The 25141-nt window shown below is 41.8% G+C and overlaps 1 protein-coding gene across 4 annotated transcripts in view; it reads left to right on the top strand.

Annotated features, from left to right (window-relative positions):
* The window catches only part of ACACA (acetyl-CoA carboxylase alpha), a 127608-nt gene that overhangs the window by 51202 nt on the left and 51265 nt on the right, over nt 1-25141 (top strand). For all 4 annotated transcript variants that reach the window (XM_062012233.1, XM_062012234.1, XM_062012231.1 and 1 more), the window contains 11 exons: nt 2225-2368; nt 2989-3085; nt 4401-4508; nt 6594-6650; nt 6964-7008; nt 9579-9620; nt 10231-10446; nt 10974-11129; nt 13034-13237; nt 15638-15793; nt 16364-16510. In XM_062012233.1, the coding sequence (XP_061868217.1) occupies nt 2225-2368; nt 2989-3085; nt 4401-4508; nt 6594-6650; nt 6964-7008; nt 9579-9620; nt 10231-10446; nt 10974-11129; nt 13034-13237; nt 15638-15793; nt 16364-16510 (1372 nt within the window). The remainder of the gene's footprint in view (nt 1-2224; nt 2369-2988; nt 3086-4400; nt 4509-6593; nt 6651-6963; nt 7009-9578; nt 9621-10230; nt 10447-10973; nt 11130-13033; nt 13238-15637; nt 15794-16363; nt 16511-25141) is intronic.

The following is a 25141-nucleotide window of genomic DNA, read 5'->3' as shown; positions in this document are numbered from 1 at the left end:
TCTTTGCAACCAGCTTAGAATATGTCGAGGCTGTTTCACCTCCCTCACACCATAGATGAATCCACATCTCAAGCAGCTGACAGCATGTTTTGTTGTATTTTGGATGCTAATTTTTCCTCCTGTGTCTCAGTTGAGAAGTATTTCTTGTTTTAAATAATACATGAAAAATGTCTGCTGTCCTTTTGTTTAGTTACTGTTCTGTGGTATTTTTTGTATTAGTTGTAAGAAATGTGCACCAAGGCATGTCCTGAAAAATTTTTCTCTTTCAAAATGTGAATACCTATTATTTATTACTGCTTACAAGCCTATTTAGGGAAAAACAGTAAAAATGGATTTGAAAGTCTCATGGCTCTTAATCAGAGTGAAGTTACGGAAACGTAGAGTGACTTTAAACATGGAGAGCTATTAATCAAACTGATGATACTTTAGACTTGTTAACAGTACACTTAGGACCATATCACAACGATTTTCTGTATTTGGAAAGAAAGCAATCTTAGTAAAACTGGGAAGTAGCAGTGTCAGCAATCCACAGTCTGGTCCTGAAGCCCTGTGGCAGGCAGCAGTGCTGTGGCTGGTGTGGCTGTGCCCCTGGTTGCTGGCTGAGCCACTGCCCTCTGATCCAACGTGGCAGCAGAGCATCTTGTTGACTTTACAAGTTGCAAAGTGTGTGCTGTGCTGAATCAGCACCCTGGTTTGTTGGGTTTTTTTCTTTTCCCCATTGCCTTCTGCATCTTGTGGCACCAGCTGGGAAGGACAGAAACTTAACATTAACAGTCTTCCTAAGCCCAGGGGAGAGCGAAGCAAGTTCCAGCTCACTGCTTCTGTGTCACGGGACTGCTGTGTGCCAGCTCAGTGTTGCTGTCTCTTCACAGCAAGCTTGGAGGTCTCAGAATGTTGCAGGGAGCTTTTGAAGTAGGTTCCTTAGAGAATGAAGATGACTCTATAGCACAGGTCAGAAATTAGAAATTCTTACTGCAAAGACAACAAAACTAGTTGCTAGGGAAAGGATGTCTAGTTAGGTATGTGCTTTTTGTTCACTGTGTGAGAAACCTTCTTTGCTAGTCTTGACCATAACATGTGAGTCTTTAAAAAAAGGTAAAAACAATAACAGGCCAAGCCCCAAAATAACACAAACTATTTCACAGCTGGTGTTTGCTGCCACAGCAGCTGACCTATATGAGGACTCAGAGACACTAATATGTTCAGAATCATGCCCTCTGCCAGGAAGAAATACTGACCTTTAGTGAACAGTGCTCCTGCTTTAAATAGAAGTCTTGTGCTCAATGCCTTCCTCTGAGCTTGTGTAAATCTGTTCCAGTGCTCCTCACAAAACAAGGGATTGGTCCTGTATGAGTGATGTGTGTACTGCAGTGTATCTGAGTGCTTGGACAGCAAACATCAGGCATGAGTATGACAGTAGTAAGTGTCTGGAGCTCTGCCTTCCTTGCTTCTTAAGATGGATGTGTTCTGTGGCCAACTGCTTGTATTTAGCAGCTGCCACCTCTCAGCAATCAAAACAGAGCAAAATGAATGAATAGGGGGGTTGTATTGTTTTTAAAGTATGGATTCAGTTAGATGGAGAAGCACATTAATTTGGTCATCAGTTACAGTGGAAGGCACTGTAACAGGACTTTGTTTAGGGTAGGAGTACTGGTGTAAGGCTATAGAAATATCTTTTTCCAGTATCAGATTTTAGAGAGGTCACTGTACCATACTGCATTTCAGGAGTGTAATTATGGTATGACTAGAAAAATTGTGGAAGCAAGGAGTTAATATGGCTTGGCACACTTCAACTTCACTTGTAAAAATTTACTTAATCTTTACAGAGTGTCACAGCTCAGAATTACTGTTGTTTATGTCAGTATTCCACCTGTAAAGCAAAATATACACACAGAAGGAAAAAATACATTCAGCTTCTCCCCAGCCATCTCAAAAAACTCCTTAAGAAGTACTTATTTTAAAGGATTATAACTTTATTTCCTAAGTCTTGTAACTGTTCCTGTGCAGTGGGACAAGGTCCAGGTAAGATGCATGGCAACACTGGAGGGACTTTGGAGAAGACAGCACAGTTCTGGTGTACTGAAGAATCTTAACAAATCACGCAGCGGTTCTATGGGACAAACAGCCACGCTTAAGTGCTCAAAGCATGCACGCATCTTTTTTCCTGTAATAGTCTTCTCTCCCTTGTCCCTGCTAACTGTGGTCTTATTGAATTGCCATTTAGAATGTCCTTCTCTTCCAACCTCAATCACTATGGGATGGTCCATGTGGCCAGCGTGAGTGACGTGCTGCTGGACAACTCCTTCACTCCGCCGTGCCAGCGGATGGGTGGGATGGTCTCCTTCCGCACCTTCGAAGACTTTGTCAGGTATGTGGGGAAGGGCCATGGTTGGTTGTGTTGCCAGCTTCCTAGGTGGGCCCAAATGGAACTGGACAAAATCTTTGCCTTGCCTAGAGTCAGGTTTAAACTGGTCCTGAGCTTGTTTGTTAAATTGCTGGAGTTTCAGGTTGAAGTTTGTTTGGATCTTCCTGTCCGTCTCCTTGAGAGAACTGAAAGTTTCAGACTGCTGTGTAAGAGCAGTTTGCAGCCAGAAGGATCAGCATCTGAATTTCTGCTGATTGGAGGTGATTTGCAAACGTGCTGATTTCTTTCAGTGCCCTTTTCCATGCATATATACATGGAAGGATGTGTTCTTTATGCTTTCAACCTTTCAGGGGTGGGCAAAAAACCCTCCAGTAGAGCGCATAGCAGTTGTGAGGGCTTGAAAAACCATAAAAGCTCTGGTAAATGTCGGAAGAGCCAGGCTCTGCTTTGATTTGGGGGATGGAGGAGGTATTGCCTCCTCAGCTTTCAAGTTTCAGTCCTGCAAAGGGTTCTTTTCTCTCCCTCCTCCTACTTAGCATATGATTTGTGGATTTTAGCACTCTGTGCTTTCAGTGGGCTAGCAGCAGCATGGTAATGACTAATAATTCTCTGGTGTGTTTCAGAATCTTTGATGAAGTGATGGGTTGCTTCTGTGACTCTCCTCCCCAGAGCCCCACCTTCCCTGAAGCTGGCCATGCATCCTTGTATGATGAAGACAAGGTATGGTAGTTTTTTCTCTTGGGATTGCTGTCAGGTTGGAAATAGAAGGTGTGCAGCACGCAGCAGTGACTGCAGGCTACGTGCTTTTCACCAGTTGGAGTGCTGGAAGCAGGAGTTAAGAGCTTTATGTATTTATGTATGTGATTTGTTTGCTTGTTCCACAGCAGGTGATTCAAAGTAGGTGGCCATTTTCTGAATCTATTCTGAAACTACAACTAAGTCTCTTACTCTCCATGTAAATTTAGTTTGTAGCTTTTAACGTCAGGGGTATTACAGGATCCACAGCTGTGTGATGGAGTTTAGACCTGTGATTAAGTTTCCAGACCTTCTCTGTGTGTCAGGGTGCTGGACTGCATATTGAGCTGCCTTTACCTTGCCTTACTTTGTCTTACACCCTTCCTAGTCACACTACGTTGTGATTCTTCCTCCTGTTCTACCTCTTAAAACTGTTTTTAGGAGGAAAAGATGAGAAGAACCCTTAAATTTTTGCATTAATGTGGAGGACAGGTGCAGAGGAAGCAGATAGTCTATAATCCTTAGTGGTAGAAGGCCAGTTTCCCTTGGAGACAGAGAGCTGCTCCACTGCTCTGTCCTGCCTGCCCCAGCAGGAAGCTCTGTTGGAATACAGTGTGTCCAGAACAGGGCTTGGTTTTAAACTGATCCATTGATTGGATGTAAGTACTCCAGTCTTGTTCCAGAATATTACCATCAACTTTAATGTCCTCAGATCTCTCTCTTTACCTCCCCCTTACCTCTCCAACTATAATTTCCTGCTCGGATACAGTTTTTCACAGTTAACTGCAGGCTCTAAAATGCTGCATTTGTCATTTCTTAGAGCTCTGTTACAATTGATGCTTCCACATCATTTCATTTGGTTGGAGATACGAAAATACACGTTGTTTTGCTCCTACACTTTAAATGTGCTTAATTTCATTACCTTTCTTGATGGCAAAGTCCTCTCATGTCCTGCCTGTACGGCATCTTGTAAAGAGGGGGCCTCACCCTGCATTCTTTCTGCATCCTAATGAGACACACTTGAGTTAGCTGAGTCAGATGTGACCATCAGGATTGGATTCTCCCAGTGAAGCTCCTGTTTGCTATTTATGGATATTAACTCTTACTCCTGTGAAATTGGAAATTTGTGAGGCTGCTTGATGAAGGATTTCCCTCAGCTCCCCTTGCTGCAGACTCTGCTGAGGTCAGTTTTCCTTAGAGCATCTGCATTTTACAGGTGTATTCAGAGCCTCTTTTGAGAACTCACAGGTGCTAAGTTGGTAACTAGTTATTTATGGGAAATATTGTCTTTGAATTGCAGACTGCCCGTGAGGAGCCCATTCACATTCTTAATGTGGCTATTAAAACAGATGGTGATGTTGATGATGATGGTCTGGCAGCCATGTTCAGAGAATTCACACAAACCAAGGTAAGTTGCCTTGATTTTTGTCTCTGGAATTTTGTGAATATGCAGGACTCTTCTGTCTGCTTTGGGAAGAGTTAGTATGTTCCTCAGATTTTGTGGTTGGTTGTTTTTTTCCAGAATAAATAAATGCAGCTGTTAGATCCTGAAACCTTTCTTCTCCTTTGACTGGATGTAGCTGCACCTTTCTGAAGCATCCAGGTCATTCTTTCTCTTTGCAGTGCATTCTAATCCAGTGGGTCAGGACTTCTTCCTTTTAATTTGTGACAGACCTTCAAGGTTTATATTTGGCTTATTTTCTGGTAGTCTTAATGAAATTTAAATTTGTTCTCCTTGTTGACATGTTGAAGCATCCACCTAGTATGATATTGCTGGCACAAAGTGGCATTGATTTGGTATGTTGCTCCTCCATAAAGCATGAAATGCACTTTAGAGTACCAAATGTTTTAGCCCTGTGGTCAGTTGTGAGATGGCATGGGTTGGAGATGGCCTTCTCGTGTTCACTCTGCACTCTGGTGCCTGCCTGCACTTCCTGTTCTGGTTGGTGTGAAGAGCTCCTCAACTTGCTTGTGGAAGTGAGTAGCCCAGCCCAGGCACTGGAATCCTGCTGCATCCTTGGTACCTGCAGTACAGGAGAACTGAGGGAGTAGTTTGGAACTTCCCTTCCCAGTGTGAGCAGTGGTGCTGCGTCCTGCAGAAATGAGGGATCTCAAAACGGGGCTGACAGCCACACAACTTCAGCAGCTCCCTATCTCTTTAAGCCAAGAAAGTAATAAAATACACAAATTAAAACTAGTTCTGCTTTTCATCTTCTTGATCGTGCTCCAGGCGTTTGATGGGAGGGGATAAAAGGAAAGGAACAAAAAAAAATATTCCAAAACACATTAAACTATCAAATAGGTTGATCCAAATTGTCCAAATAATCTTCTAGTCCCAGCATGTTGTGTGTGGTTTTTTTAATAGAAATTAGGATCATATACTTGTAAATGACTTGTGGAGGAGATTGAGGCAGTCAGTGTAAATGGAGTTTCTCCAGGTGCTGATGGCTAATCGCTCTGTAATAGCTGTGGACTTGCTGTGAGACCCACATTATTACGATGTAATCAGAATCCTGTTGCTATGCTGTTATTGTCTGCCACTTGTGGAATTTTAAAAGCAATAACAATTTTTGCTTTTTTTAAAATCATGGCATTATTAAAGTTATTTTCTTCCTCTTGCCATGAATATCGTCACTGATGCTCATTTTCAAAGGGCTTAACCTTAGTAAAACATTTCAGTCTGTGCTGAAAGGGGTTGTTTTGTTCCTGATCTAGTTGAGTTCTTGTTTCTTTTTTTGTGCTGCTTTTCTTTTTTTTCCCCTTTGCTTTTAAATTGGAAAAAGGAGGAAAATGGGAGGGGGAAAAAAAAGTTTCAGAAAGAGGAGCAGAATTATGTGATCTTAACGCTTCAAAAGATCACTGGTGTGGCAAATACTGATGGCAGCACTCATCTGAAATGTGGCTTAGTGGAATTTGATACAGCAGCAACCAGAATGGATATTCTCTCATCTAGTTGAAAAAAACCCTAAGTCACACCTATCATTTAAGCACCTTTTCAATATTGATACATCTGTCCTTTGGTCTGGGTTGTCTGTGTGCTTATTGTGCCCAAATCAAGCCTGTGCTACATGCTTCCTGGAGTTAGTTCTTTTAAAACTAGTTTTCCATCATAGTCCATGGCCTTACCATGTCTGCACTGTGCTCCCTTCAAAAAGTAATCAGTGCTAAAAAAGACCAACTTTGGCAAACAAATACAAGAATATTTCCTGCCAGACTTGTGTACAACTCTTCTGCTTTACTTGTTAGCAAGGCTCAGCTGGAATAGTATATTCTGGTGATTTGATTTCTTACCTCTTCAGATTGAATGGATGCGTCTGCTACTAGATGGTCAGATGAGAAATCTTAGCTATGAGTAGGCAGAAGTGGCCTAGGAACTTAGAGCAATAGATGCAGGAGGATCTGTAAAGCTTTTTCACTTCATGGAAGACTTTGACATGGTTTTGATGTCGTCTTTTCCTGTCGATCCAGTCTTCTGATTCTTACCTTTTTACAGAAATCGGTCCTGATAGAACACGGGATTCGGAGGCTGACTTTCCTTGTGGCACAAAAGGTATTTTAGTATCTCTCATGCTGCTCAGAACTCTCTGGTTTCTAGCTCATAATAGCATTGACATTTGATAGGGTTTTTTTTCCCCTCGATTAAATGTTATATTAACTATATTTAGTTCTCTCTTCACTGTTTTTGTTCTCTAAAATTTGAGATGGTTTTGATGAATTTGCTTAAGAAAATTAATTTACAATTGTAAACAATCTTGACACCTCTTGTAATCTTGAATTAATTCATTTTTGATTTTCATCCTAATTGCTAGCTTTCTTCTGCTTTGTTTTTTTTTCTTCCTGTGTTTGTATGTTACGTTTGTAAGGACTTCAGGAAACAGGTCAACTATGAGGTGGATCAGAGATTTCACGTAAGTAAAAAGGGCCTAGGCCACGGTGGTATTCTTGACCTGAGGCCAGGAGGCACGTAAGTGACTCTAGGCTTCTCATTTAGTTCTTAGGCATATAATGCCAACATTGGTGTCAGAGTTAAATGTCTAAACAAATGTCTAAATCCAAATACAGGAGTGGGCCTTTAGCAATCATTGGGACCACTCCCATGCTAAAGTCTCTGTTGTTGCCTGGCTGAACTCAGGACTGCCACATTATTAAAGATCTTGTTTGTTTCAGTATTGTTTTGTGTTCTAAAATGTAATTATACAGTTAAATTTCTGTGTTTCTTATGTAGTGTGGTGATTTATTTAGACTTATGGCTGATTTTTAAATAACTTGCAGGAGTAATTGAAGTGACTTGCTTAGTGACGTGGAAAATATTTGATGCTCTTACTGTTGAGAATGACTTTTTTCCCCAGGGACTGGGCATCAGTGAGGGCTAGTTTAGCCATTTCAAGGTGGTAATGTAAATACATAAACCAGACTTCCATCCCTCATGTATTTACTTCTACAACTCTAGAAGTTATGAGGAGTCTTGAAAGTGCAAGAGATTGACCTTGTGCTAAATACATCATTTAGCAAGCTTTACAAAAGGGCAGCTAGTTTAGAAATGAACAGAGGTGATGTTTGAAAAACTGCAGGTATCACCAGATGGGATTTGCTGCCCACAGTGCAGGTACAGATATGTATCAGTCAACAGCTTCCGTAGGAAACTGGACTCTTTGGAGAGGTTTTGGGACCTGAGGCAAGAAAGTCCAGGCTTTAGATTTTAAAAAAGGCATTTTTAGAGAACTGAAGTGATATTTAGGGAATGAAAAATAAGAGTCTATGAATAAGCAGTGTAGCATGTGTCAGTGGTCAGAAGGTAGGCAAAGAATGAAAGAAGTGTTGGCCAAAAGTTTTCCCTGAGCTGAGGGACCGTTGGGATGCTCCTGGTTCTGAAGCCAGAGGAGGCAGCGTGGTGCAGCGTCTGGTTGCAAAGTTTGTAGCATCCCACTGGGATCTTCTTTGAGTGTCAGTCTTTATTACTGTCTCCTATCCTACTCTGTTTATTACTGGACCAGCTATTAACTTAGCCAGGGTCTGGGCTTGAGTTTGTTTTTGTTTTAATTACAGTCTATATAATTAGGTCCCAGCATGTTGAGGTAATAGAGAGTTGTTCCAGCAAGCTTCCAATTTCCTCATCTCATTAGGTTTTTAACGTGATTATTAGTATAATAATCAACTATGATGATTTCTGTTGTAGCTTTTCACATTCTGCAGTTTGCAGGGTGTCTTGATTGGCTAATTTAGGCAAATTATTTTGATTGTCTTGATGATGGTTGGTTGATTAGAACACAGCAGGGGTATAATTCTTCTGCCTAGGAAATGGAGCACTCTTTTGGATTTTGGTACCAGAGCACTGAGAATTTTTGTGTGTGTGCACATCTAATTATTATATTTGCCCACAACACTAGTGAAATGCTTTGAAAGCAATTACATTAGTGGTAGAATGAGCATGGATGAGGCTAGGAGAAATTGGCAGCGTGCAGAGGAGGACAGGTAGGAGGGATTTGGAAGAGAAGTGAGGAAACATTGAAGTGGCAGTTTTCTTAGAATGTAGCTGATGCTCTCAGGTTCCTCTAATAGGCCCATTGCCTGACTTCAGGCAGAGTTTCTTGTACCAGTGGCTAGTCAGAAAGACACACACTAGGTGAACACAAGTTATTTTGCTCAACTGAGAGTCATCAGGTGAAGTTCTAGGGACTGTTTTTCAAAAGAGGTAAGGAAGATGCTTAGCTAAAAGGTTACTTGTAGCCTTAAAAGCTCATGTTGGTGCAAAGCATTCCCTAAAGTTCCTCCACCCTTTAAAAGGGTAATTCCACAGAAATGGATGGCTTTGCCTTGATGAAACTAGAGGGATAAGTAGAATGGTCTTGTCTAATCCTTCTTTCTTCCAAGACACTTTCAATGTGCCACAAAAAATGTAAAGCTCTTACCATTTCCAAGGATTTTTTCTGTGCAATGGAATAACAGAGAAACCTAACCATATTTGGGGTATTTTTGTAGAATACTACTTAATACATGAGGATAAAGTTGTTTGATTATTATAGTTTTCCTTGGGAAGAAAGTATTTGTAGCAGTAAGAGTATGAAAAGAGCCATAGAATACAGATCTTTCTGTGTACATCTGCTGACATAATGGAGTGTAAGTATCATGGGATGGCTCCCAAACATTTCCACAGTAATCATAGTCATACTAGAAGTAGTTTCCCATTACTGTCTGGGCAGTTCCATGTTATTGTCTGTTAATGATTGACAATAATAATCAAAAGCCAATCAAGTAGTCTCTGTTGCAATAGAAGCAAAGACAGGTTTAAACTACCTCTGCTGCCTTCTGGAGGGTAACTTGATTTTCTACCACCCTTTGTGATGTTGAAAAAGGAGCTTGTATCTCTTTCTGTCATCTCTTCTGCTGTGGTGCTACCCCAGGCCTGGCCTGTGAGCCCTCTCTGGGTAGATCCACCGACTTACTTCTGGAGGACTGACATCATTGTTTTTATTTTCAGAGGGAATTTCCAAAGTTCTTCACGTTTCGTGCCCGGGATAAGGTGAGTTGTATATTCTTAATACTTTTCTCTAAGTGTTGGCTTTAGCCTTCTTTCATGTAGCTGATGATTGACAGTCTAAGAGAGTGGGAGCTGCTGCAGCCCAGCTTTACTGCCCAGTGTGGTATTTCCTCCTCCTGTGTTAGGCACATCTGCACACCCAGCAGCTGATGTCATAACAGTGATGAGTCTCGGATACTGGGGGATAAACTTTCATGCATTTGGAAGCCTGACCTGAAGCTTCAGTTTATGCACATTTTAGTTGCAGTGTAACAAGGGAGTGTTGGAAGCAGTACAGTGACTGAACATCAAACCTGTCTCTCATGAAAAATGGAGTTTTAGGAGGGGTGAGCTTGAGAACTTGCTGCCTAGCAATTTGTCTTCTACAGCAAACCCTTCTTTCGGCGATTTCAACAGAGCTGCTAGTACTGATGACCTGCACAAGATAGAAGATACTGGGTTGGGTTCCTTTGATTTTATGTTTTGGGGGTTTTAATTCAAAATAAAATTTCATAAGAACTGTTGTCTAGTTTTTCTCATCCTCAGTGTTACAGTTTCTTAACCCACTCTCTTTTACACCCTTTTCTACCCGTATGGCGCCGGGTGCCTCCAGTTTGAGGAAGATCGGATTTACCGTCACCTCGAGCCAGCTCTGGCTTTTCAGCTGGAGTTGAACCGAATGCGAAACTTTGATCTCACTGCCATTCCATGTGCCAATCACAAAATGCATCTCTACCTGGGAGCAGCCAAAGTGGAAGTGGGAACAGAAGTGACAGACTACAGGTTCTTCGTGCGGGCTATTATAAGGCATTCGGATCTGGTTACCAAGGTGAGTTTTGTCATCCTTTCAAGGTCTCTTTCTAAGACAGTGGATGGAACAGTACAAGTCATTCTAGGAACCTGCATGCAAACGTACCACCTGTACAGAGTGCTGTGGTGTGTGTCCTCTCTTTGCTGATGTTGGCTCTGCAGAAGCATGTCTTGGAAGAGCCAGTATTCCTGCGCTTTGGCAAGATTTTTCTGTGGCCCAAGTGGATAGTCAGAAACCTGTACATTTTGAGGCAACAGTTGTTTCTCTGTGTTCCTCCTGCACTACTGCAGTGATGATTTGCCCTGTCTAGTTTTGTATTTATGCTGACATAAATGAGGGCACAACAGAGCCAGAAGGGTGAATACAGGCAGCAGGAGCACTGGCTCTGTGATATGAGATGGGTCCGTCTCAGGGCTGCACATCCTGCTGAAACCTATGTAAACTATTTTCTTGGTCAAGTCTTCTGCAGTTTTTCAAACACTGTATTCTTAGGCTATGATTTTCTTTGACTAGGAAGTAAATTATTTGTTGACAATATCTGGCAGGAAGCCTCCTTTGAGTATCTGCAAAATGAGGGAGAGCGATTGCTTCTGGAAGCCATGGATGAGCTGGAGGTGGCATTTAATAACACCAACGTGCGCACTGACTGCAACCACATCTTCTTAAATTTCGTGCCTACTGTCATCATGGACCCATCTAAGGTAGGATCTCTTCTCTAACTCAGAACTGTCTGTTTTCCTTGGGCTTGATTCAGCAGAATTAACTAGTCTTCTGTTGCCATTTTGTAATCTGAGTGCATCTTGGGACAGTTTGGTGCATGCCACGCAGGTTCTGCTAGCCGTTTTGTAACAGAAAGCACAAGAAATTGGGGACCAGCGTTTGAAGTGGTAACGAGAGACACATCAGTTACTTAAATACTGGAGTTCTGCTTTTCAGTAAACAAAGTGGAGTCAACTGATGGTCACCTCTAAAGATTGCTTGTTGAGCTGCTGAACCAACTTCTTTGTACTTAGGGAAATGGTCTAGTGATTGATAGGACTGGGACAAAGGCTGGACTCGATCTTACAGGTCTCTTCCAGCCAAAACAATTCTGTGATTCTCTTCAAAAGTAGAGAGAATACTTTTTTCTTCAGATAGTTAAGGCAAGCAATTAGTTTACTTCACATTAGGAATCTGTTTGTCAGTGAAGAAGGAAGAAACATTTGGATTTTTTTTCTTCCAGTCTATGAATATTTTAAATGTCAGATTTCAGAACCAGATGGACTCATATTTGTAGTGGTGCCACACTGTCCTTCAGGCCATGGAGCTCACTTCCTCTGTGGAAACTAAGGAACACCTTATTAAAAATATGTTTAGCATTGAAAACTAAACTGGTTTTCTCATTGTTATTTTGAGAGAAACAATTTTAATAAGGAAATAGCTATAAATAATCTCTAGTTTGTTACAAAATTCTATCTAAATATTCCAAATTCTATCCAAATGAATGGTGAGATAAACCATGAACTTAAAAAGAGTTTTAAATTTGGCTACAAAGAGAAGTGCTTCATTTTTATTGCCTGATACAAATCCACAGAGATCAGTATTATAAATAAATGAACATTAGTCTTTGTAGATGCATAAATGAAAGTGTTTAGACATAAAGCATGTTTCTAGTTAGAACCACCACAATGTAAGTCCCAAATAAACTGTAAAGACTGCATTTAGTTGGAAATCAACATTCTGTTCATGGTTACCAAAAGATGAGAGCTGACCTTTTCTTATGAGAATAACTGAAAGTTTAAAAAGATGAATTAGTTATCAAAATAAGTATCTCTTGCTTGCTGACTTTTAAACCATGATTAAAAATAGGTGGCTTAAATGACTTCTGAATAAATCCTCTCTCAGCACAACCAAAATCTTTAGTTCACAGGAAGTTCAGCAGATGCTGGGGTATTCAGTCTCTGGAAGTTAGGCTGCCCTCAGATGTGTACTGTGACTTTTCCCTGAGCTGCTGTGGAAAAGAGACATTTTATTTTTTGAAAGAACGTTAAAACCAGCCTATAAATTGCCTTCTTTTAATATGCACTATTTGCCAACAGTAGTATATTATGAAGTTTAATAGAACACCAGAAGGCCAAGCTCCAAGTAGTAATTGCTTTGTTGATTTAAAGCACCGTACCGCATGTGTGGTGAAACATGATTATTGTGCAAAGAGGTGCTACATAACTGTTTGTCAGGGGTTTCACTTCCCTGCATTTTGTGGCTCTTAGTTGTGAGGTATGCCTGCAGGCAGATTGGTGGATGAAGGGGAAGCAGTGGGCACACTGGAGTGTGATGTGGGGTAGGGAAAGGGGATGTGAATCCAGTGCTGTCCCTCCACCTCAGTAGTCCCTGTGTTGAGTTCAGTTCCTGCCCATCTCAAGGCTCATTAGGATGTGGATGGAGAGGCCATTGAGGTCCCATAACAGCCTTGGCTGCTGTTTGTTTCTTCCATCTCTCCTCTTCCATCACCTTCCCTTTCATGCTGGGGTGCCCCTTTGAGCAGGAGCTTGCATCAATGGGGTGAAGGGGTGACAGTGCAATGGATGTGTCCTGAAAGGTGAGGGACATTGTGCTCTGTGTTCAGATTGAGGAGTCCGTGCGGAGCATGGTGATGCGCTACGGCAGCCGCCTCTGGAAGCTCCGCGTCCTCCAGGCCGAGCTGAAGATCAACATTCGTTTGACACCAACTGGGAAGGCAATTCCCATTCGTCTCTTCTTGACTAATGAGTCAGGCTACTACTTGGACATCAGCCTGTACAAAGAAGTGACAGACTCCAGAACAGGGCAGGTACGGTTCCATATGGCTCCATGGGCTGGTGAACGAGTTATTTGGCGGGTGGACACACACACACATTGTACCAATGAAACACTTCAGTGGTTTGCAGTGTTATCAGGTAATACAAAACTGCTATCCAACCTTGCCAAAGGAAGAGAAATGTAAAGATAATCTTGCAAATAGGCAAGTAGGTGTGCAAAATGCAATCAGTGATGTAAAAATGCCCATCTTCTGATTGTTTAGGACATAACCACAGTCACTTGTGCATCTGTTCTCTAACAGAGTGCTCAAAAAAGTAATACGAAAGTAATCACAGTTGGTGCTCATTCAGAAGGTCATCATAAAAATTATTATTAATTATATGTTTTCCTGAGCAGATTGAGAAAATCTGTAAACTTGTCTTTTAAATTCTAGAGATACAGGGAATGACCTGGGTAGGATGATATAAAATGATTGAAGGTGCTTTTATATCATTTTTATGAAGCATAATGAGCTCTTTTGTAATGGTTGTGGCTATTCTGGTATTTCTGCTTTTCATGGCATAGGAATAGTGTGGTTAACTGAAATACCTACTTATGCTAAAATATATGGAGCGTAGGATGCATGAAAAATATTGAAATACAGAAATGTTTACACCTCCTTCTGTAATCATCTCTCTGCCATGCAGCAGTAGCAGCAGGATAAATCACTTGAGCACTGTTAATGTTGAACACAAAGTGCTGAGTCATCTTGTCTCCCCCTCTTCTTCATTTAAATGTTTCCAGCAAGCTCCCTGGCCATCCAGTTCTGGAGATCCCAGAGCAGATAGTGTCTGTATGTTGTACTTCATTTCTGCCTTTGAGTGGAGAAGAGGAAAGAAAAGAACATTTTAATAATCTCCCAGTAGCTGAGCTTAACATTTGAGTTTTGTTAGTCATTTGTGAAGGTCACCTTTCCTCTTAAACTGCATCTCTGATGAGCTGTATGTTTGTAAAGCTACAGGAATGCACTTCTCTGTGTGTGGCTTTTAGCAGCTTTTCTAATATTTGATTTTTTTAATGCATTTTTTTCCCAGAATGTTAAACCAGATTCTATTAAAAAAATCTACTGATAGGAATTACTTCAATTAATTCTTTGAGTAATTGGGAGGAAAGTTTGTCTTCTAAAACTTAGAAGGGTTAGTTTTCTAAGAAACTCAGTGAAATATTCTCTCTCATGATGGAGGTTTATAGGACAGGTTCAGATCTGTGTCTTTTTTTCCCCCCCTCTGTTTTCTGAGGATTATTTTGAATTCAGAGTCTTCTTTTAGTGCATCTGTAATGTGTGAATTCTTCTGGGTGCTGGGCACTTTCCTGACTTCTGAGGAATGGAAAAATACATACATCATGAGAGAATGACCCTGATGTTTCACAGTGTCTGTGGTAATGAGTGACAGTGCTTGGTACAGGTTTCTCGAGGCCCCACAGAACTGCTCTGAAGCTTTAGAGAGTTTTAAGGGGAATTGGGCCCAAGTGCAGTAACAGATCCCAACACAGATGCTGTCACAAATATTTGTTTCTCTGAATAAATATTTCTCTTGCAGCTGCCTCACAAAAGCTGTGTTTGGGAAGACTGAAGAGAGCATGATCTCCAGTTTCTAATCTAGGAAGTAAAATAGCCTTTACTTGCAGAATTTTACCTCTACTGGGATTCTTCAGTTAATTCATCTTTAGTTAGAAAGATCTGTCATTTGTAACATCAGATCACTATTCTGTTAAAAACAGCCTAATTTTGTTGTTTCTGTTAAGCAGCATTTGTGCAGTGTTGTTCCAGTGAGGCAGTGCTCCTCCTGTTTCTTGGTTGAAATAGATTCCTTTCTGAGTCTGGCCTGAGTGGAATATATAGTGCCATGAAGCATGGCAGCTGATAATTCATGTTGCTACTCTGGGAAAATCTTTTAAACTTATAATATCAAAACTTCAAGCCAAATGACATATGCAAGTCTTGACCTAGCTTCCATGATCAGTCAGTGGAGATACGGATACCGTGCTGTGTGACTACATAAATAACAGAGTTCTCCTCTCTGCTCCCAGCTATCACAATCCATCGGCAGAGATACGGTGTCAGGGGAAATACTGGAGAATGTGAAGTCATCTAAGTCATGGGCTTTTTTTTTCTGTGGGGATGTGGCTCTGTTCACTTTGCTTGCTGCTGTGATATGGTAATAAGTCAGTGACACTCCGATCCGTGCAGTAATGGTCCAGCACTGTCTCCAAAGGGTAGTAATGCATGATGGAGCACAGTGGTACAAGATATGCCAGTATTCACCTATTTGTAGGGAACAGAAACTAGTCTGATCAGTCTGGAAAATCCTGATCATTTTGGTAAAATCTGGATTACATAGATGTGTGGAACCAGTGGATTAAGCAGTAATTGGCTGCGTTTTTGCTGCAGATTATGTTCCAGGCGTATGGGGATAAACAGGGACCACTTCATGGAATGCTGATCAATACTCCATACGTGACCAAAGACCTACTGCAGTCCAAGAGATTCCAGGCACAGTCTTTAGGGACATCATATGTCTATGACATTCCTGAGATGTTTCGACAGGTAAGTGCTCTTGAGGCCCAGTGGTTTGTTCTAAACTTTTGTTACCTGCCAAGCCTTTCTATCAGTTGCCATCCTTGCTTGTTAGAGAAACAAGTGGCCTTGGAATGGTCTCCCAAAGTCTATATAGCTATGAATTAAGTCTGCTTTGAAAGAAATTGGGACTCTAGATACACTGCTATTGTCATTCCACTAATAAGTCAAATGGCAGAAGCTGAAGTGTAAACCATCACAGTTCTTGCATTTCTTTGTTTTCCCACCCGGTTATGTAGCCTTTCTAGAGGGTTAGACAGTGCAGGGGTGATAGTTCCTAGTGTAGGACTTGTCCATCGTTCAGTGTGTTAGTGAGTTGCAGGATGTGTTGTGTATTTGATTGACTGGGTTCTCTTCTGAGCCACATAATTATGCTACTTTGAGTCAAACTGTAGTTTGGCTTAAATTCCCAAGTGATGTCCACTGAGTGGGGAGAGGGATATTTCAGACTGTTCTGTCTCAAGTATTAAGTCACAGTGCATTGAATACAAATATTTGCAAATGATTTTCTTAACAAGGATTTATCTTTTCATCATCTAGTCTTTGATTAAACTCTGGGGCTCTATGAATGAACATGCATTCCTGCCAACGGCGCCGCTGCCTTCCGACATCCTCACCTACACGGAATTGGTGCTGGATGATCAGGGCCAGCTCGTGCACATGAACAGGCTGCCAGGAGGAAATGAGGCAAGTTGCACTTTCTTTCTTTAATCCTACTTTTCTTTCCATTTCCTTCAATACATTGTGTTTTGAACTAAGTTTGACGATTTACCAGCCAGGCACAAAATCTATTCATTCAGTCTTCCACAGATGAAATCTCTCTCTTGAAAATGAGATTTTTGTTTCATTAAAAATTAATACCTTCCATACAATGGGTATTTTAACCTCCATAGTAAATGATGATTCCATTTCAAACCTGTGCCTATGCTGTTTTTCCTTCGTAATTAAAAAGTGCTCATTCAGCTATTCCAGGTGGCTGGGGTTTCTATTTGAGCAAAATATGTTTTACAAGACTAAATAGAAATGTTTTCATTTGCTTAAAAACCCACAAGAACTGGAAAAGCAATTTTATGCTTTCCATTTAAATACTCACCAGTGTTTGTGTAGCACACTGGCAAGGTGTGAGCAACATCCCCCTCTAGTGAACGATTTACTTGAGACTGACAACCTCCTTGTACTGTCGAGGTAATGGAGTTACTCTTCCAGCTCAAGCAGGAGGAGGCTGTACTGTTGTGGTGGGCTGCTGTGTCATTACACCAGCGACCCAAAGACTGGAGAATAAAGCAAACTGCTAGATGTATTCTTTTTGCCTAAGCTAGGTGGGATTCCACAAGTGAATGTTCCTATAGTAATTTAAGTTTGAACAGTTCGTAGTGGTGGTATTATTTGTGTTTTTTCTTGGCATCATTGAACTAACTCCTTTTACTAGATATATAACTTTAGATTTGCAAAAGCTCTGCTCAAAAACATCAAGTATAGCCAATAGAGGAAATAGGGGTTTTCATCACTATTTAGTGCATGTATCTTGTCAGGGGAAGGTTTTGCATATGATGTTTTCAAATTGAACCTAATCAGTAAACGGTGGCTATGGGAGCACTACATCCCTGCCTTTTGCTGGCCTATAGGAGAAATGTTGTAACTAGTATAATTAAGCCTGAAATGAGCTATTGCCTGCATTCTCAGTGAGAGCTGAGGCTGCGGTTCTGTGGAGGCTTATGCCATCATCTTTCTCTCTTTCTCTGCTCTCATTCAGCGTTTGAGTGGATGGTGGCTGGGGAAATAGCGAAGTCCCTCAGGGATGTAGCTCCGTTCTTGCTGAAATTACAAGCACAGAGCTGCCTGGGCATGAACATGTAGTGTTTACTCTGCCAGTATGAATACAAATAGTCTTATTATAAGAGATTCTGTACCCAAAGACCACCAAAAAAAAAAATTAGGAGATTTTTTTTTAACCCTTGGTGGACTTAGTTGTGCTCAATCTACAAAGAAATGGCATAGCTGTTGTGATGTGTGCAGTGTTGTCACCTAATGCCCAGGTTCAGGCCCTGCTTCTGTGGCTATTAAACAAATGAGATAAACAAAGGAAAAAATGTGATGTTCCCCCCATGTTTTTCAGCCGGGCTGCTGAAGATCGTGTCTTGTGGAGGTATATGGCAGACCCCAACCTGCCTTTTAATGACTCCCTAGAAATAAGGTGAGGGCTCTGGGCACAGAGCTGAAGTCCCAGCTCAGGGATGGGTGTCTCAGGGAAGCCCTTTGAGGGCTCAGTGTGAGGAAGGGCTCTGTGCCAGCCCAGAGAGGTGAGCAGCTCCCAGCCAGGAGTGCTCAGCTGTCAGCCTGGCCTGTCTGCAGCTAGGCCAGTCACTGTAGGACCATTTGCAGCTGGAATGAGGTTTGAGGCTTTGGTATTGAATTCTGTTACCAATAGCCACTGCACACAATAGTGCTCATTCACAGGTGAGAGTGGGCAATCTGGGGAAGAGGTTCCAGCAGCAGCCTTGAAGGACAGGTGACATTCAGGAGGCGACAAGCTGCCGAGCAGATTCATTCCTCTGTGCTGCACTTTCTTTATCTGGATGAGCTGACTTTAGGCTTTTATGGTTTAATTCTGTTCAGCTGAGGAAACAAATTTTCACAAAAGCATGCTCAAGTTTTTCTTTCCAAAGAAGATGGCTGCAGGGGTGGAGAAGGAAGAGAAAGGGTGCTAGATAAATTCAGAGTGTAAGCCTTTCCTTTGTTAAAGCTGTAAGTGGATCCATTCTGCTTTTTTTGAGAATCAGTCTGCATAGCATCTGGGCAGAGAACTACAGCATCTTATCTGCCAGGAGGCAAAGATCCTTGGGGTAATCCATCTCTGTGGCAGTAGCTGGTAGTGTTGCATAGGAAGAGGAGACATGCCACAAGGAGCAGCAAAACATATTAATTGATTCTGCACTTCCTCCATGTGGTACAGTGGTGAACCATTCTCAAAACATGGCACGTTTCCTTGGCTCTCTAAATCTGGCTGAATTTGTTAAGGGAGAATTTTGCCCTCAGATTTATTTGACTTCAAAATGCCAGAAGCCCATAGATGCTGAAAACTGTGTTAAGGGGAGATGATCCCTAAAGAAATGAGTGCAGTGGGGAAGAGGAGGTTCCCAGGCTTTGCCCTGGCTTGCTTGGTTGCCTGTCAAAATTTTCACTACTTTGGTTTGTTCATATTTCAGTAAGATGGGACAGCTTTGGGGTGTTACAAGGTTAATTTAGACAAGTATGTTTTAAGAGTCTTTGAGTTGGTACTTGCTAAATAAGTGCTGGATATTATGTTATAGGATGCTTCCCCCATTTTGGTTGGTAACCCTTGATAGTGCCAATGGAGTCTATGCCCCAGAGATCCAGAGCTGTAAGCTGTTTCCATTTCAGACCCTAGTGAGCTGACATGTGGAAGTGCTTGACAGGAACTTCTCAAGTAAATACGATTTTTTTGGGCTGATTGTTTTTTGTCTTGTTTTGGGTTGTGTTTTTTCTTTCTTCCCAGCAAAAGTTGCTGGTTTTTTTTGATCCAAACCCTTTTGAGAGATTGTACATCACGTGGTTTTCACCAAAGAGGAAATTTCTCTTGAAAACTTGTGACTCTGGTAAATATAGCTGCTGTTTAGTTAATTTAGGTTCCTATTACTGTTCCACTTGTTTCAGATCAGGGACTCAAACCCAGCTTTTCCTCCCTTGCAAGTGAATGCCTTACCGTCATGGTATCAGCTGTTCTGAGGTAGGGCTTGGCTTTCCTGTTGGAGCTGTGCTACACAGTATGAACAATTACATTTTCTCTATGTGAAAAGGGGTCAAGACACTCTTCCTCTTAAAGCATTCAGCTGAGCTGAGTGCCCTAATTGTTTTAGCTAGCAGGCGAAATTGAGAAACCAGCATAAAATCCAGGAGATTTGTGGTCAGTGTGTTCAGCTGGATGTCAACAACCCAAGCTGTGATCCCTGCTCTAATACAGGCCACAACGGGAGCTCAAAGCTGCATTTCTTCTGTCCTCTCAGAGTTTGGAAGTAGCTTTCTGGGCTAACCTGGCTAACCTGTCTGTGTTTTCAGGACAATCTGTGAAATGGGAATTCTCAAGAACTTTCACAATACAAGAGGTTTTTCTCCGCTTAGCCTGCGGCCCACTTCACGTAGCCCGCCACCTCATTTGGCAGTAATTATCTCTTTGCTAGTAGTCTCAACAAAGAAGCCAAGGACTTAATGGACCATGAAAATACAACTTGCTCTTTATTCCTAGACGGTGCTTGCTCTTTCTCAGCAGAGGATCCTCCGTGGTGTCACGGCCACACGGAGGAGTTTTCAGTGCTGCTGGCCCTGACGCCTGCTCCTGCCACAGAAGACATCACTAAGGCAGGGCCTTTGTCCAACCCTTTGTCCATTCAGTGCAGCCAGAGTTCTTCCTGAAGCGCATCTCCTGTTTCTTTGGACTGCAGACAGAATCCTGGATGTTGCCTGGAGCTTTCTGATAGATGGTTTCTGTTCTGGATCCTTCATGTTAAGCTTCTGAACATTGTCCTGATCTCTAGTTACTCTTTTTTGGGAAGGTGGGGTTTTTTATGTGTATGCCTCTGTTACTAGTCTGGCTGCTTTGACGCTTCTGCTCAGGTGTGAGACTGTTCTGATAAGCTCTGTCTGCTCCCATAGGGTTTCAGTAAGCCAACACTCTTGACAAGACTCAATGTATTACACTAAAAAGTTGAGAACAGTTTGTAAGTAGTTCCCAGAGCCAGCAGGTGTAGAAGGCAGCTGAAGAAGACAGCATTTTATCAGCAGAATCAAACAAGTCAATAGCTCTCTGCTACTGCTCCTAAGTAAGGACTGAATAGACTCTGGGACAAATGAGGTATAATTTATTATACAACTGTGAGCATAATGAGAACTAAGCACCAGAGGTGAATGCTCAGCTTGGCTCTAGTCTGACTCTTAAGATAGACATGAACAGAGTTTGTATGGGTGGGATGAAAAAAATTCTACTTGTAGGTATTTATAATCTTATACATTTTGCTCTAAAATGTCTTTAAGAAGAAATTTGAAGTTCATACCACAGCCTAGGTGCTTATATAACACAGAACTTCAACATTTCTGGTAATTTATTATCTTCATAAAAGTAAGTGGAATAATCTTTCTTTTTAGTGGCACAATCTTTGGTGTTTCTGTGTAAGATCTTCAGGCACGTGTGGTGGAGGTGTGTGATTGGGACTTACACGCTAATATTGGGAGAGATGGATATGATGCAGCAGCTCACCCTGTTTGACAGTGTAAGAGGAGCTGATTGCTGCTCTCTGGGGACCTTTTGCCCTGGCAGCTCCTTCTGTCCTCCCTGTCATCTAAGCCTCTGATGTTGCTCTGCATTTATGTGGCTGTGCTGAAACGGGGAAATCTCTGAAAGAGGCAGAAATTGTGTGAACACAGACAAGTGAACAGGGCTGGAGTTCAGAAGCATATGGCAACTCTCACAGTATTTAAAAACACATTGGTTGCAGCAGCTCTGCTGAAGACACGGCCTGTTATGTAGTGACACCCTCTCCAAATGCCCATTGAAGGCGGCTTTGTTCTGAAGATTAGCATATTAGCTGAAATCTTAGTGTGAAAAGGTAATTCCCTCAACTCAATATATTACTTGTCATTCTTGAGCTGGGCATTCTGATGTTTTTCTATAGCACTTTGTGCATTTTGACTACAATTTATCATGATCCTCTGGCACTAGGTCTCCACTATCTCCTGATAAGACCCAGCTAATCTCCAAGGACAAGGAGAAAGTGAGTGTAAGGAGTGCCTGCAGCAACACCCCACATTACCCTTCATCTCAGTCTCGTGCAGTGTCCATGTAAAATGTGTCATTTTCCCTATTGGCACTAGATGTCACAGTTTTTCCTTCTCAGTAGCACAAGGATCAGAAATAATCCATAATCAGAGCTGTTAGCTGGAGTGTTGGCAGGTACCCTTTCTTGTGAGTGTGGGAAGATTTGGCCAGGTGAAATTCAGGATGGCAGTGGGCAGAGGACTGACGAAACTCTGCTTCAGCAGCTCCCTGGATTGCCTGGGGCTGAAAGGTGTAGCTAATGAATTTCATACAAGCAAAGTTTAATAGCTGAACTGCATGTTCTGCTTTGCCACCCAGTGTTCCTGCATTTTATGACAGGCAGAGGGTATTAAAACACCTGCTGGGCTACTTACCGGCGGGTGGAAGGTACTTGAGAAGAAGCAGGGAATGGGTGATGTCAAAGTCAGTCAGTTAATGTGATGGTGGAGGAAAACACCTGAGTGTCTTCTCCCCCATGCTCCAGCCACACCACCATTATTTTCCCAGAGACTACTGTAAAAATAGCCATTTTTCTTTGGGTTGGCCTGAGTTTTGGGAACAGTCCTGACCTGAAGGCTCTCCTGGCAGTAAGAATACTTAAATAACAGGGAAGCTGGTCAACTCTTTGAGGCTCACAGCAATTGGTGTCTCCTCATCTGAAATACTCCTGATGCAATTTCAGATGACCCTCCTTTGGCAGGATAATTTTATCCCCTATCCATGAGAAGCTTGGAGGTCATAGTGAGATGTGGGGGTAGGGATCAGGACTTGAGCACATTTTAGTCGTGGACTGGAGAATGGTATTTTCAGTAAAAGGTGAAATGTCTTGTGACAAGTGGAATGTTAATACAAATTAAGAGTCTCCTCTAGCATCACTGAAAGCTGGTTTGTTTTTTCCTCACTTTTATGCCCAACTCATTTAATATAACTTTGAGTGGCAGGTGTGTGCATGGGAGGATGGAACTGGTGATGAGGAGACTTTTGAACTCTGATAGAATTGGGATGGATGCATGTCCCATCATATATGGAGCATCTCCTAAGATGAACAGTGGCTATACAGTGAAGCAGGAATGCTTTGTAATACCTTGAATTGTTTGAAGGGTTAATATTCATGCAGATCAATAGCTTCAATGGCTGTTTCTTACGGTATTGTAGATGCAGTATCTCCCATGGCCTGATGTTTGAAAAGGTACATGTATGTTATAGCAACAGCAGAAGTTCAACATATGAAAAGGCTTTCCTTACAGAACCAGAGGTTATAAACCTCTAGCATATGCCTTTGAGTTAGAACTTATCATCATTACTTCAAAGATGAATTTACTGGAAGGTTATAAGTAAATAAACATGTTTTAAACCATTATACAATCAGATATGACTGTTGGATTTCACAGTGCCATCAAACAAATACAGAATTCAAATTCCATTACCTGTCTGGTAATTCTTTTATCAAATGTTTACATTTAAATCTCACCTCTAATAAGTGTTTGTGATATTTGTTAACACTTTACAGAAGTTAAATTCTTGGGCAGCAAATAAACCCACACATGACAGGTGAATCTCTTGGAGGATGCTCAAAGCAGTGACTGTGCAAGTCATGTCTTATTCAAAGAGCTCCAAATTTCTTGAAGGGTTTTAAAATCCTCAAATACAAGCATTGCTAAATCAGAGATATAAGTGGTAGTGCAAAGACATTTATTCTGTGTTTTCATATACATATGTTTGAACACATGCATGTGGGTAATGGGTATTGAGACAAGAATTGTCTTGCCTATAAGAAAGATCCTAATAAAGGTTATCCGCTACTCTCTGTAATAATCTCTATCCATCTGTAACTTCACCCAATGCAAACTATTCCAGCTGAAGTTTTCAAGCCTTACTGTCTGCCTAGGCAGAGATTAGTTATTGTTTAGTGTGGAAAACTTCATCAAAAGCCTTTTTGTTTTGGAGAAGAAGCTGGCAGTGTTGCTCACAGTTGATTTTGTGGGCTTGTAGCAGGAACTTGAATTTGATGGAGAATTTGGGTTGGGTTCAGCATTAAGCCTGTTGCCATACAGAAGAGACACTGTGTGAGCTTCATACCTCACAACACACGTTGTGTGTTCAGTGAAAGCTACTTTTACATTGTCCTTAATGGGGTTTTTTTGAGCTTTGCTTTGGTGCTCTGTGTGTCCATCTGCTTTCTCAGAACATCAGCCAGCCTTTTGCTGGTGGGCTCCCTGGCTTGCCCTCAGAGTACCCTTTGGTCTTGTGCAAGGAACCAAACCACTAGGAATCGGTGTCTCCTTCAGTCTACCGCCCTGCACGAGGCCTTTTGCTGAGCTAAGCCTTTGTCATGTCTCATCCTGGAAGCGTTTCTTCCCATCTCTCACCCACTTGGCCGCGTGCTGTTGGGAAGGACCGTGCCAACATGTGTTGGCTCTGCTGTCTGCGACCACTGCTTCGATTGCTAAATGACACCTTTTTCAGAGCCAAGAAGAGAATGAAGGAATCCTGAGTTTTGGCATGGAGTCTTGAGTGCCTCTAGCAAACCATGTGCATCGCGCCCTTTTTCTGGGAGTTGGTTCATGCTGAAGATAAAAATTTGACAGCTTTTGATCACAGTATAAGTGCAGAGAAGTCTGTCTTTTAGATCTGAAGTTCCAGGCAGCAGCTTTGAATGATGACGTACCAGAATTGCTACATCATCAAGTAAAGTCTCTGTGTCTGTCTTGATTCCCTTTCTGAAGCACAGCTTGTCCGTGGCTATGCAGCAGAGTGATTCAGCATCCTGGGGACAGTGGATGCTGGTTTACCTTCAGACTAGGCAGAGATTGTGAAGGGGGAATAAAGCTCATGTTCCTTGATTGAACAATGGCAGAATGTGCATAAACAGCAGGGGACAAATGTTCTTCCATTAATGTTCAGCTTTGGCATTTCCAGTGCTCATGTGCTGGACGGCTGCAACTGTTGCATTTCCTTTCCTATTATAAACTCTGTATGTAATAAATACTGAGATACCAATGTATTCATGTTTTATCTAGATTTTTTAATCTATAAAAATCACATATGATATGGATGCAACAGAATAAGAACAAGACAAGATCATTGTCAGAGTTCTGTAAGTTCAGTTGTCCTACTGAGAGATTGCAAGACCCACATTCACGTTTCCAAATTTGGACATAAATAAATAAAATGAAGCATGGCATAAAGCACCTAGCCTCAAGTATCATCCTTCTTGTGAGAGAAGTAGAATAAACCAACACAACTGGCATGACTCAAGCGTAGATGCTGTCAAATAGTAAGCTGTTCTTGTTTACATCACATTTTCTGTCAGCTGTACTTCCCCGGGAATTACAGATCCTGCTCGAAAGAGTCTGAAAAGCTCCCTCAGCCCAAACACCAGCCACCATTTGCAGTGGTTTCCCTTCATTTGGAGTCTGTTGTGTTTTCAGGAGGGAGACTGGGATCAGTTTCTTCCCCATTCCCCTCGGTGCCTGTTGTCAACAGCT

Source organism: Colius striatus, chromosome 20 (genome assembly GCF_028858725.1).
Source record: "Colius striatus isolate bColStr4 chromosome 20, bColStr4.1.hap1, whole genome shotgun sequence".
Lineage (NCBI taxonomy): Eukaryota > Metazoa > Chordata > Aves > Coliiformes > Coliidae > Colius > Colius striatus.
Note: the sequence above shows the minus strand (reverse complement) of the source record. Positions and strands in the feature narration are given on the sequence as shown.